The following is a 12285-nucleotide window of genomic DNA, read 5'->3' on the forward strand; positions in this document are numbered from 1 at the left end:
CATGGCGCTCGCGCGCCCTGTCCCCGGATGCACTTCTATATCCGGATTCTTAGACCGGACTCAGAGCTCCACGGTTCCCTACGCGGTTAGCACATGCGCGACGGCTCTGCTCCCTCTTCCTCCACTTCCACTAGCTTCTGCCGTCCGGGAAGCCGCCGCCACCGCCGCGGAGGAGTCAGGAAGTTCAAGATGGCCGCCGCGGAGACTCTGTCGCTGCGGGAACAGCCAGAGTAAGTAGTCTCTGAGCGGTGCGGAAGGCCGGCGCCCAGGAGACTGCCGAGTGGGAAACCGCGGAGACCTGCACGGGCGGGCGGGAAAGTTCAGGCCTAACGGCGGGAGCCAAACTTTGCCTTTCCCCGCGCGATACGTTGCTGGGCGGGAGGCGTAGGGGGAGTGCGGCCTTCGAGCTTCGCTCTCCCGGAGGCCGTGGCTGTTGGGTCGAAGGCGGCCGCGGCCTGCCGCGCGTCGTTGCCCTGGGAGGCGTACGCGCGAGCGGCCTCTACAGGTCCCGTGCGCGAGGTGGCTGCCGCGACTGTGCGGTCGCGCCTTCGTATTCCTCCCTCTGGGACCGAGCGGAGCTCCCTAGCTGCAGCTCTCAGTGGCATCGGTGTTGGGCACCCAAGGAGCAGTGGTGGGAGGGGGGCAAGCCATAAGACTTTGTAAGTCGTAAGACTTCTTGCCGTCCTGCTGCCGGTGTCAGTTTTAGGACCTGAAAGCAGGGAGGAGAAGGGATGCTAGAGCCACCCTCACTGACGATCCCAGAGCTATATAACAGTTTGTCGCTAGCGGGGTACTTCATCTCCCCACCCCTGTGCTCTTACTCCAGCATCATTCGATATATTTCCCCCCTCTGCCTTTTGGCAGCTTATTTGCCAACTTGCAAACTTGAGGCAAAGTAAGATCAAGTTCTTGGTTTTGAGACCTGACGTTTTTGGCCTGAGTTTGTAGGGCTTCTTTGGAAGTACAAGGGGAAGTAGTAGTAGCTACTTCCAAACCCAAGCACTTTATGTCTATAATTAAGCTAACGTAAGAATCGATGCGGCCAAGTGAAAACATAACTTGTATATGCTGCAAATTCTAATTGTTGTATAAAAGCAGTATTTTGTTCTTCTGTTCTTGTTGGGAAAACTCAAACAAGAATCCAAAATAGAGTGGATTTTAAAACAATTCATAGAGCGATCGTTTTGTGCATCAGCATTATCTGATTTTTTTAAAAATCCATTTTAGTTAAGAGGTAGATACAGTCTCCCAGCAACTAACGACTGAGAGGAGAGATTTTCACTACTAGGGGCCCCAGCACTTCATTGCTGTGCATTCAGTTCTGGGCTTCTCAATCATTTGCTCTATTCAGAGAATTATATTAAGTTTTTCATTAAGGGCTTTTGAAGGCTGCTCTTTTATCTTCACAATTTGACTTAGAAGAGAGCAGATGGATTCTAAAGTTTTAGCTAGACTTCATCTCTTTTTGTTTCTCATCAAGTTCACAGTGTGGCATGTTCCAGTATTTATGCCAGTACAGTACAAATATTATGCAGCTGTTTTTTTCTAGCAATCTCTTCAACGTTCTGTAGTATCGTGTCCATTTATTTGATTTCAGGGACCGTTCAGATTAATTTTGAGGAGTGCTTGGGTCATATTTTATATGTATATTCAAATACTAGACTTAATAATTAGCATTTATTTATGCTTCTGCAATATGAATGCCCCTGAAAGAAATAGCCCTTAATTCCACCTCGCCTCCCCACAGAACTCTTGGTATAAATGGAGTATTTAAGTTCCCTGAAGGGTTTTTAGTGGATTTTGCACTTGTCCATCTCTTTAGCTTAGCCTCTTTGAGGCTTTTAAACATTAAAATTTTTATCTGCATTCACTTATTTGCACTTACCAAGTACCAGGTACTGTTCAAAGCACCGAACAAATATTTTATCCTTATAACGACCCTATGAAGGTAGATCCTGTTATTTCCTATATTTTACAAATGATCAAATTGAAGCACAGAGAAGTTAACTTGCTCAAGGTCACACTAAGTGACAGGCCCAGGATTTAAACCCAGGTAGTCTAATTCCAGAGCCCTGCTCCTAACTATTGTACTGTCTAGTCGCCCACTATACAATGTGGCTCCTTTTAAAAATAGCCTTTAAGGTTTGAAATCCTTTTTATTGACTTCCAGTGTCCCAGAAAGGTCCATTTTTTTGATGTGACGGTTCTAATTCTTTGAAGCTTAATTTTCCACACCCGATCTAGAAAAGGATGGGTGGAGGAGTTCATTTTAAGACTAGTTGGTCTTTTGAATCCATTCTTATTTTTACATCTCCATTAATTCTGTATTAAGGTAGTTGAAGTTGTCAGAGAAACGGCTTAATTACTTTCTTTGTAAAGAAGTAATGGCATTCACTTTGCTCACCATTCTCTGTTTCCAGAGCATACATTGAATTCCTCCCAAATAAGATGTCATTAAGAGTAATCTTTTTTAAAAATTTGAAGAGGAAGTTAAAATAACACTAGTGGTTTGTAATTAGTCTTTATTTTAAAGTTGTTTCATTGTGCCAGATGCCCAGAGACCCTTATTTGAAGGATGTAACTACACATTGCATTTAACAAAATAAATGGTAAAAGCACTCTTAACACTTCCATATAGTCTGCACTTCAAATCAGCTTCGTTTCCAAATATTGTGATTTGAAGGATATTACTCAATTCTCAGTAAGTACTGTTTTATGACAAACTTGTTGTAGACCACGTTGGTTTAAACGTAGACCTGCTAAATGTGTACATTGCAAAAGTGTTAAATTGCAAAACGTAAATGTTAAAATGTAAATTTACATATATGGAACTTAAATACCTGTATTTATTGTAAATGTGAACTATGCAAAAAGACTGTCAGGTTTCTTATCAGGGTACCTTTCCCTAAAGTTTTAGAAGAAAGTTGTTGAAGATGAACCTTAATTAGCTGCTTTAACACAATCTTGTTATGTGTAATATGCCACCCAATCATTGAGTTCACGTTTTCCTGATTTACCTAGTCAGACTTCAATTGGTATTTTCTATGGAATTTGCATTGAGAGAGCAACTTGGGAGGGTGAATGTCTACTAACCGCAGTGTAGGAGAACTCTAGAATTATTAAGGTTAGACTAATAGGCCCTAAGTGCTTATAGCATCTTTATCAGTAATGTCATTTCTTCAGATAACATTCATTAAGTTACATTAGAAACTAGGGTCACTCCTGGAAATAACTCTTAAGTGACTCTGGACATAATGATGTAGCTTCTGATTCTTAGAAGCTTTAGGAGGTAGATTTTCTTTTGAAGGAAATTACTTCCTCTGTGGGTAAATTCTTAAGAATTTTGATTTGCAACTCCTTGAAGACTTGTAAATTGTAGAAAGCACTAGAAAAGGGTTCAAAAAGTAGATTTTTCTTGGGAAGGGAGGTAATTAAATTTAAATCATTTCGGGGTATTGCATTCACTAGATAGGCGTGTGAACTGTGCGAGGCACTGGAGATATAACGGAGCAAAAACAAAATGTTTCCTGTCAAGAGATGAGTGTAGTATAGCCAGTATAAGCCCAGCTATAGTCTAGTGAATATAATTTTTATGTGTTATTCTATACAAATCATTTCATTGACACAACAAATTACTTTTTGAGTACCTGCTTAGTATAGGTTAGAAAGTTTACTAGGCCTTAGAGATAGAACAGTGAACTAAATAAATAAAAATTTTGCTCTCATAGGGCATATGTTACAATACGGAGAGACAAACAAGAATTAAGTCATGGCACCAATTTTTTTCTCTTTAGAGAAAAAAAAAAGAGAAAGGGGTATGTGGGTGGTAAGGTGAGGGTTGTGATTAAAATGAATTGGTGAGGAAAACTTGACTGAGAAAGTAATTTAAGCAAAGACCTGATTAGGGAAAGGAACCAGCAATGTATATGTCTGGGGAAAGTATTCCAGGTGGAGAAACAGCAAGTACAAGTACCAAGGCACTGAGGTACGGGTTTATCTATTGTTTAAGGGGAGCGGTGGCTGAAGTACAGTGAGTGTGGGCGGAAGGTAGTAGGATCAATGTGTTGGGGATGTTGGGCAGATAGTATGGGGCATTGTAAACAATTTTTATTTTTACTCTGAATGTGATAGGAAGCAATAATCAAGTTTCACACGGAGTAGTGATATGATCTGACATATTCAAAGCATCTTCAGTCAAATGGAACAGCCCTTGACTGACTTGGAATGTAATACTAGCCTTCTCACTAGCTTGATGTGTGTTTGACCGAAGGCAGGACCCTTAGCTTCCTTGAAACTTAGTCTCCTTTATCCTGGAGACTTACACAGTATTTCGTCAATACTTTGTGTGGTAGCCTTTTATATATGAACTTATTGCTACAACAAGCCTATCAGAACTGTTATTTCCCCAGTTCGTCGTTGAGGAAACTGAGGCATGGAGGAGCGACTTGCCTAAGGTTACACTAGGTGTGTCATGTTGGAAACACCATTTGAACAAGGTAGTTTGACTTAATCCATGCTCTTTGACCATGTTACTGAAAATAACATTCTTAGTATCAGCCCTGACAGCTCCACAGTGTCATGGTGAGTAAATCTATTTATCCAGTCTCTGAGGAAGAATGATCTCTTACTTTTGAGGGACTTGGTTTGTGCTAGGCACTATTACGAGCCTTACTAACATCTGTTAACAAACATGCAATCCTCACAGCTTGCTTTGAGGTAGGACTATTTTCTCCATTTTGTAGATGAGGTGCCTGCAGACCAGAGATCTTAAAATTTGCCTGAAGCTACACAACTTGTAAGTATTGGAATCAGGATTTGAACCCAGATAGTCTGGCTCTGGAGACTGGTTCACATTAGAGGATCTTTAGATAGTTTGAGTTTTAGCTTATTGACTAGAATTTTGTACTTGGGGCACTGAGATTTTATATACCTGAAAATCATTGTCATCCTTTAAACAGGTTCTCCATACTTGTCTCCGTATCTTGATTTAGCCTAATTCAGTTTTTCTCACACGTTTCCCCGTGAGTCAAGTTTCAGGAAAAAAAGACATATACCACCACTTTCTAGGTTGTGTGATGGGAGATTTCAGGGGAAGGGATGTGGTTACTTATATGAGAATATAGCCTATATAAGGAACAAAATTGAAATGTCTTTGTATTGGGGCACCTGGGTGGCTCAGTTGGTTAAGTGTCTGACTCTTGGTTTCAGCTCAGGTCCTGATCTCAGGGTCCTGGGACGAGCCTGTGTAGGGCTCCGTGCTCATCGGGGAGTCTGTTTAAGGATTCCCTCTCCACCTCCTGCTGTCCCTCCCGCTGCTCATGCGCGCATGCTCACGCTCCCTCCGTGTCTCTCTCAAAAACTTTTAAAAAAAAGAAATGTCTTTGTGTCTTCTACTTAAATCTGTGATTTCCCCTCCCCTCCCCCCATAATGGAACCATGTTGGTTTGTTTTTTGTTTTTTTCACATTAAGATATTACACTTTCTTTTTCTAAGTCTTTGAGAAAATTTGATGACCCAGAGAACCCTGCTGTATTTATTCTGTCATCTCTGTTCCCCGTTAGAGAGAAGTCAGTCCAAACCAAAACCTCTCAACCAGAAGATATAGCTTTCTCTGCAGCTTTCTTCAGTACTTTCTTCTTTCTCACAGTCCACAGTACCAGAATGGAGATTGGCAGTCTGACAAAAATTTAAAGTTCTTGCCATGTAGTACTTGTATGTTCTTCATGTTCTCCACACCACCTCATTGTTACTAACTAACAACTTCAAGCATACCTCTGGTATGTCCCCTCCCTCCTCCAACCCTTCTAAGTTTACTGAAGACTGAGACCTGGCCGGAGGACCAGACTCTTCTCTGACTCCTGCTGTAATGGCAGTGTCCTTACAGACCACTGTCTAGCAACCCAACCCTGCAGTTCCTGGGCCTCTGACCCCAGTGAGCTTCTGTCTCAACCACTCACTCCCAGAACCTCCTGCAATATCTTTTCATCTCCTGAAATTGGTCCATTTGAGATCTTAACCATTAGACCAGTTTCTTCACAAGTTTGATGCTCTGGCAACACTGATTTGCTTATAGTTTGCTATTTATAATTGTACCTTTTGTCACCTTTTTTTTTTTTTCCCTATCTAAAGTAGTGTTTTCCCTTCTGGTCAATTTCTTATTCATTCTCTAGGAAATTTTTAGCCTTTATTTTATAATCCAGTACCTTGTCAAACATTCCTTCTCCCCTTTCAACCTCTCTGCTTAACAAATATTTTGGGTTTTTCTGTGATCTCCTTGACCATTTTCGGAATGATTTTAGGTGGTCCTTCAGTGTTCCCATAATGCCCTTATTTGTGTCTTTGTCATTGCATTCTTCCAGTGTTTCATATGACTTTCTTTTCCTTTGGACCAAAATTTCCTTGAGGGTGGCAGATACTGGTCTTGTACATCTTTGTTTTCCTGCTACCTTTCTTAATGCCTACATTAGGTGTAGTGATTTAAAAAAATATTAAATTGAATTCCGGAGCACCTGGGTGGCTCAGTCAGTTAAGGGTCTCACTCTTGATTTTTGCTGAGGTCATGATCTCAGGGTCATGAGATTGAGCTCCGCGTCTGGCTCCACGCTGGGTATGGAACCTACTTAAGATTCTTTCTCTCCCTCTCCCCTCTCTCCCCTCTCTCCCCTTCCTTCTGTTAAAAAAAAAAAATTGAATTCCTTAGTTCTTTGGCACAAATAATAAATCTACTAAAAGTACAGGAGCACATAACTTGAAGGACTTGGACAAAATAATCCATATCTTCCTCCAAAAACAATGTGATGGTCTGAATCCAGATGATTTAAACTCTGGTGTTAGTCTCATATTCTGGGATGTGATGTTTTAGTATAGAATGATTTTAAAGGAGAAGGTTAAAGTTACTGTAGTCTGTGTTTAATCTGCGATTAATGAACAGCAAGGATTTAGCAAAATAATTTAGAATCATAAATTCTTTCAGCATAGTCTAAACATTTAAGCACAAAAGCTACCATTTGGTGTAATTAATTTTATTAATATTTTTTTTGAATGGCAGCAACCAATATGAGCATATTCTGGGAAACTAATCTTTCATTTGAAATTTAAAGAGATTAAATAACCCAGTGAACAAATATTGGTTGAAGCATAGGCTTTTGCTGATATTGGACTATTCTTGACCTGCAGGAGACCCTTTGATGTGATTCAGTCTAATACCGCATGGTTATTCAGTGGCCACTACAGGCTGAGCATCCTTACTCCTGGTCAGCTCACTTTGAAGTTTTAACCCTTGAGGGTGTGTTACACTCAACATCAGCCACCAGTGCACATTAATAGAGTGCTTATTTTGGCGATAGCTGAATATTGGTTGTAAAGATTTTAAAAAGAAAAAGTATACTTCTTAATTTAAAGTGGAGAAAGAGATTAGTCTCCCAATATATGGCAGTATGTTTTATGGAAAAAGAAAATGGGGGTGGCTTTGGTGTTAAGGCTATGTGGGAAATTATGGTTTAAAAACAAGTTGCTGAGTGACTTTAAATCAATATTAACATTTTACTGATTAGTTTTGGATTTTTTTAAATTAAGTGTGATTATTTTAACCTCCCTCATAATGTATGTATTCTGTGTATTGGAGTTCAACCATTAGAAACAAAATAAAGTTAAATCACTAAGTTTTTGCCAGATATCTTTGCAATAAAATGTCTGAGGCTATTCTGAAAATATTTCAGTGACTAACTTCATGTATTACATTGAGATGTATTTTATCATTATTTTATTGTGACTAAATGCTTGATAAGTGATATAATTTTGAAATGTGTTTGATACATTAATAGGATGGAAGATGCTGATAATTCCGAAAAGAGTATAAATGAAGAAAATGGAGAAGTATCAGAAGACCAGTCTCAAAATAAGCACAGTCGTCACAAAAAAAAGAAGCATAAACACAGAAGTAAACATAAGAAACATAAACATTCCTCAGAAGAAGACAAGGATAAAAAACATAAACATAAGCATAAACATAAGAAACACAAAAGAAAAGAAGTTGTTGATGCTTCTGACAAAGAAGGTATGTCTCCAGCAAAAAGAACTAAACTCGATGATTTAGCTTTGCTGGAAGACTTGGAGAAACAGAGAGCCTTGATTAAAGCTGAACTTGATAATGAGTTAATGGAAGGAAAGGTCCAATCTGGGATGGGGCTCATATTGCAAGGTTATGAGTCTGGCTCTGAAGAAGAGGGGGAGATTCATGAAAAAGCAAGAAATGGAAATAGGTCTAGTACCAGATCCTCAAGTACAAAGGGGAAACTTGAACTAATGGATAATAAAAATAGTACGAAAAAGCGAAGTAAAAGCAGATCCAAAGAACGGACTAGACATAGGAGTGATAAAAAGAAAAGTAAGGGAGGTGTTGAAATAGTTAAAGAGAAGCCAACTAGGAGCAAGTCAAAGGAGAGGAAAAAGTCCAAAAGTCCATCCAAGAGAAGTAAGTCTCAAGATCAAGCAAGGAAATCAAAATCTCCTACCCTTAGAAGGCGATCTCAAGAGAAAATTGGGAAGGCCAGATCTCCTACTGATGACAAGGTTAAAATTGAAGATAAAAGTAGGTCAAAAGATAGAAAAAAATCCCCAATTATAAATGAAAGTAGAAGTCGTGATCGAGGCAAAAAATCCAGATCCCCAATTGACTTAAGAGGTAAATCCAAAGACAGAAGATCACGGTCCAAAGAGAGAAAATCAAAACGGTCTGACATGGATAAAGAAAAGAAGCCAATTAAATCTCCTTCTAAAGATGCTTCTTCTGGGAAGGAAAATCGGTCACCCAGTAGAAGACCTGGTCGAAGTCCTAAAAGAAGAAGTTTGTCTCCAAAACAACGGGATAAGTCAAGGAGAAGTAGATCTCCACTTGTAAATGATAGAAGGTCTAAACAAAGCAAATCACCTTCCCGAACTCTGTCTCCTGGTAGAAGAGCCAAGAGCCGATCCTTGGAAAGAAAACGAAGAGAACCAGAAAGGAGACGACTTTCTTCTCCAAGGTAACTTGTTTTCAAAATGTTAATGCTTTTTACCAATCCACCAGGTTTTTAAAAGGAGAAACTAGAACTTGTGGACAATAAAAAATGAGATAGTGTAATCAGTCTTAATGGTTTTAAGTAGTTTTATGGGTTTAGTTTTTTTTTTAAGTTTTTATTTATTTGTCAGAGATTGAGCACGCAAGCAGGGGGAGCAGCAGGCAGAGGGAGAAGCAAGCAGAGGGAGAAGCACGCTCCCATCTGAACAAGGAGCCCAATGTGGGGCTTGAACCCAGGACCCTGGGATCATGACCTGAGCCAAAGGCAAATGCTTAACCAGTTTTATGGTTTTAAGTAGATCCTGTCCACTAACTATATTAATACTTGTACTTTTTTCAATGAGGAACTTGACTAAAAGATTTACAAATATTGAACTTGGTGACAATCAAGTTGTTTTTTTTTTCAAGTTCTTAGTTTAGTATCAAATTTGCAGAATCACTCCTTTAAATCAAGTAATTTGGCTGATAAATCTATGTATACCCATTTATGGGAAGTGAGGGGAATTTCTAGAGCAAGGATTACTTCATTGAACAGTATAGGCTGAAATTTTTAACTTCAAAAAAGGAGGTATCAATTTAAGGATTGTGATGTGTCCATTCTTTTGAATTGGCATGATTTTGAATTCTAACAATGTACATTGGATCTATGAAATTTTTTTTGCCCGAAAAATAAAGTTAAATTGAAAGTAGACATTTTTTTGTTACTAATTCATATACCTATAATCTCATTATTTTAAAAAATAGTATGTCTTAAGTTTAGGAAGAATAGTATAAGAAATGTTTTTTTTTTTTTACCAATAAAAATGAAAATAATTCATATTTGTATAATACTTTTAGCCCATCGGTTTTTTCCTCAAATTCTCGTGATTATCTCACCTCATAAAGTGGAGTGACTCTCCTTCAATTTATAAATGAGAAAATAGATTGAGAGATTATTCAATTTACCTAGTATCCTAGAACTAATAGGTAATTAAGGCATATGAAGGATTTTAGCAGAGTGGGTGGGGATTGTTTAGTCTAAACTACTTCAGAAATTGATTTTTTAGTATCTTTATATTGAGTAATTGGATTTGAAGTTATCAGCCAAGTTTAGCTTAAAAGAAGGTTGGCTTATACTATGTATATAAATTCCTAGCTACGTGTCGTGTGTGAGTATAAATACAAACTGACCTTGAAGTTTAAATCATTTTCTGAAAAACTTCAAGAATGCTATTTTCACCAAGTGCTGTATCTTAGATACTCTTAATTCTTCCAAGTGGCATTGTAATTAAATGGCCCCCCTCTTCCTTTAGCTTTCTAAATTGAGACAGTTGTTAGTGTTGCTGATTATGTCCTCTAAAATGTCCCTAAATGATCTTTGTATCTTTGAATTTGTCTTCCATTTGAAAAGGAAATTCTGAGCAGTTTATTAAGGACTAGAGTTGAATATTTGAAACATAATTTTTTAATTACAGAAAAGATACTAATTAAAGAGATTCAGATAAGGCAGAAGCCTGTAAAGTCTCCCTTTTCATCTCTCCACTATCAGTCATAAGAATGTCCTTCTAGTTCTTTTTTTATGTACATAAAATTATATGAATGTTCTTTCTTACAGAAATGGAGTCCTACATGTTAAAATGTGATTTGCTTTCTTCATAAGACATTTCTGTGACAGTAAAGATCTCTTTTAGCTCTTTATATAGCAGTACCATATTTCGCAGTATAGATAGACAAAGTTGAACTTTGAACAACACAGGGGTTATGGGTACCAAGTCCCCCACACAGTCAAAAATGAGCATACAACTTTTGACTCTCCCAAAACTTAATTACCTATAGCCTGTTGCTAACTGGAATCCTTACCAATAACTTAACACATATTTCATATGCTCTAATATCACATATACTGTATTGTTATAATAAAGTAAGTTAGAGGTAAGAAAATCCTAAGGAAGACTAAATACATTCACAGTACTGTACTGTAAAAACAATTTGCATGTAAGTGGACCTGTGCCGTTCAAACCCATGTTCAAGGGTCACCTCTAATCATTCCCTTACTGAAACATGAAAATTTTGGTTGGTTCCAGTTTTTCAGGATTGTATGCAAAGATGTCCACTGGTTATGTGTGAAGTTTTTTGTAGGATAGAGTCACAGAAGTAAAATTACAAAGTGTAAGGTAATGTATGTTTACATTTGATAAAGTGTTGTCAAAAGTCTTTCCAGGAAAGTTATACCAGTATGACCAGTATGTATTTCCTTGACTAGATGAACTGTCCCTTTCTCTAAACCCTTACTTACATTTCCTTTGTTCTAAGGTCAACAGTTACTGTAAGATGCTGTTATATGTAATATATTAAAAATAAGATTCTGTATTACAAAAGTGCCAAAACTTAGAATGAAAAGTCTTCAAACTGAGGAGATGCAATACTGTTACTTAGAAAAGTTTTATTTGAGTTGTTTATCTGGAATTAGAATTAGTGGCTTAACAGCGTGAATAACCTTTGTAATTTTTCAAATTGTGAGACCAGAGGTGGTCTGTCTGTGAGCGTGCCATAACCCCAAAACGTCATTGTGATTTTCTGAATTCGTGTTTTGTTGCAAAACATGTTAATCTGTGTGTACTGTCTTCAGGTTAGTGTGCCCTTTCTTAAGACGTTTTTTATATGCAAAACAAATTCATTAATTTAATGTATTTTTCTGTTAACCTGTATTTGGTCCCCTTAAGAACACGACCTCGAGATGATATCCTCAGTAGACGTGAAAGATCAAAAGATGCCAGCCCAATCAATAGGTGGTCTCCAACCCGAAGAAGAGCAAGTAGATCTCCCATTAGAAGACGGTCTCGTTCCCCACTCAGACGTAGTAGGTCACCCAGGAGAAGAAGCAGGTCTCCTCGGAGGAGGTAGAGATAATGTTACATATGTTGACCTTTTTAAAAAATTCATTAAACTCTGTATGCTTCTGAAGTTTCGTATTAGCTCATTTGGTGGGTTTTCTTAAAGACCATTTTTCTCTGTGAAGAATCGTAGCTGTGATCCCATATAGTTTCTTTTGTACCAGCATGTGATATAGTTCACACACACTGATTTTTCTTTATCTTTTTTTCAAATTTAAATCAGTGGTTCATTAAAAACTCAGTCTTTGGAAAGGGAGATGCTTTTTTTTCCTACTTCTTAAGAAAGATAAATACTACATGTGCTATGCCTGCTGATTTGTTCTGTTTTAAACAGAATAGATCATAAGGTAATAA

General features: G+C 38.2%; 1 protein-coding gene across 11 annotated transcripts in view; it reads left to right on the forward strand.

Annotated features, from left to right (window-relative positions):
* Window positions 1–30: 30 nt before the first annotated feature.
* The window catches only part of PRPF4B (pre-mRNA processing factor 4B), a 37623-nt gene continuing 25368 nt past the window's right edge, over window positions 31–12285 (forward strand). For all 11 annotated transcript variants that reach the window (XR_006410941.3, XR_008956695.1, XR_008956696.1 and 8 more), the window contains exons 1-3: window positions 31–230; window positions 7824–9023; window positions 11761–11937. Coding sequence is in view for 2 of the 11 variants with exons in the window: in XM_026511410.4 (XP_026367195.1) it covers window positions 94–230; window positions 7824–9023; window positions 11761–11937 (1514 nt within the window). In the remaining 9 variants the exon portion in view is untranslated. The remainder of the gene's footprint in view (window positions 231–7823; window positions 9024–11760; window positions 11938–12285) is intronic.

The sequence above is a fragment of the Ursus arctos genome, unplaced genomic scaffold (genome assembly GCF_023065955.2).
Source record: "Ursus arctos isolate Adak ecotype North America unplaced genomic scaffold, UrsArc2.0 scaffold_31, whole genome shotgun sequence".
Lineage (NCBI taxonomy): Eukaryota > Metazoa > Chordata > Mammalia > Carnivora > Ursidae > Ursus > Ursus arctos.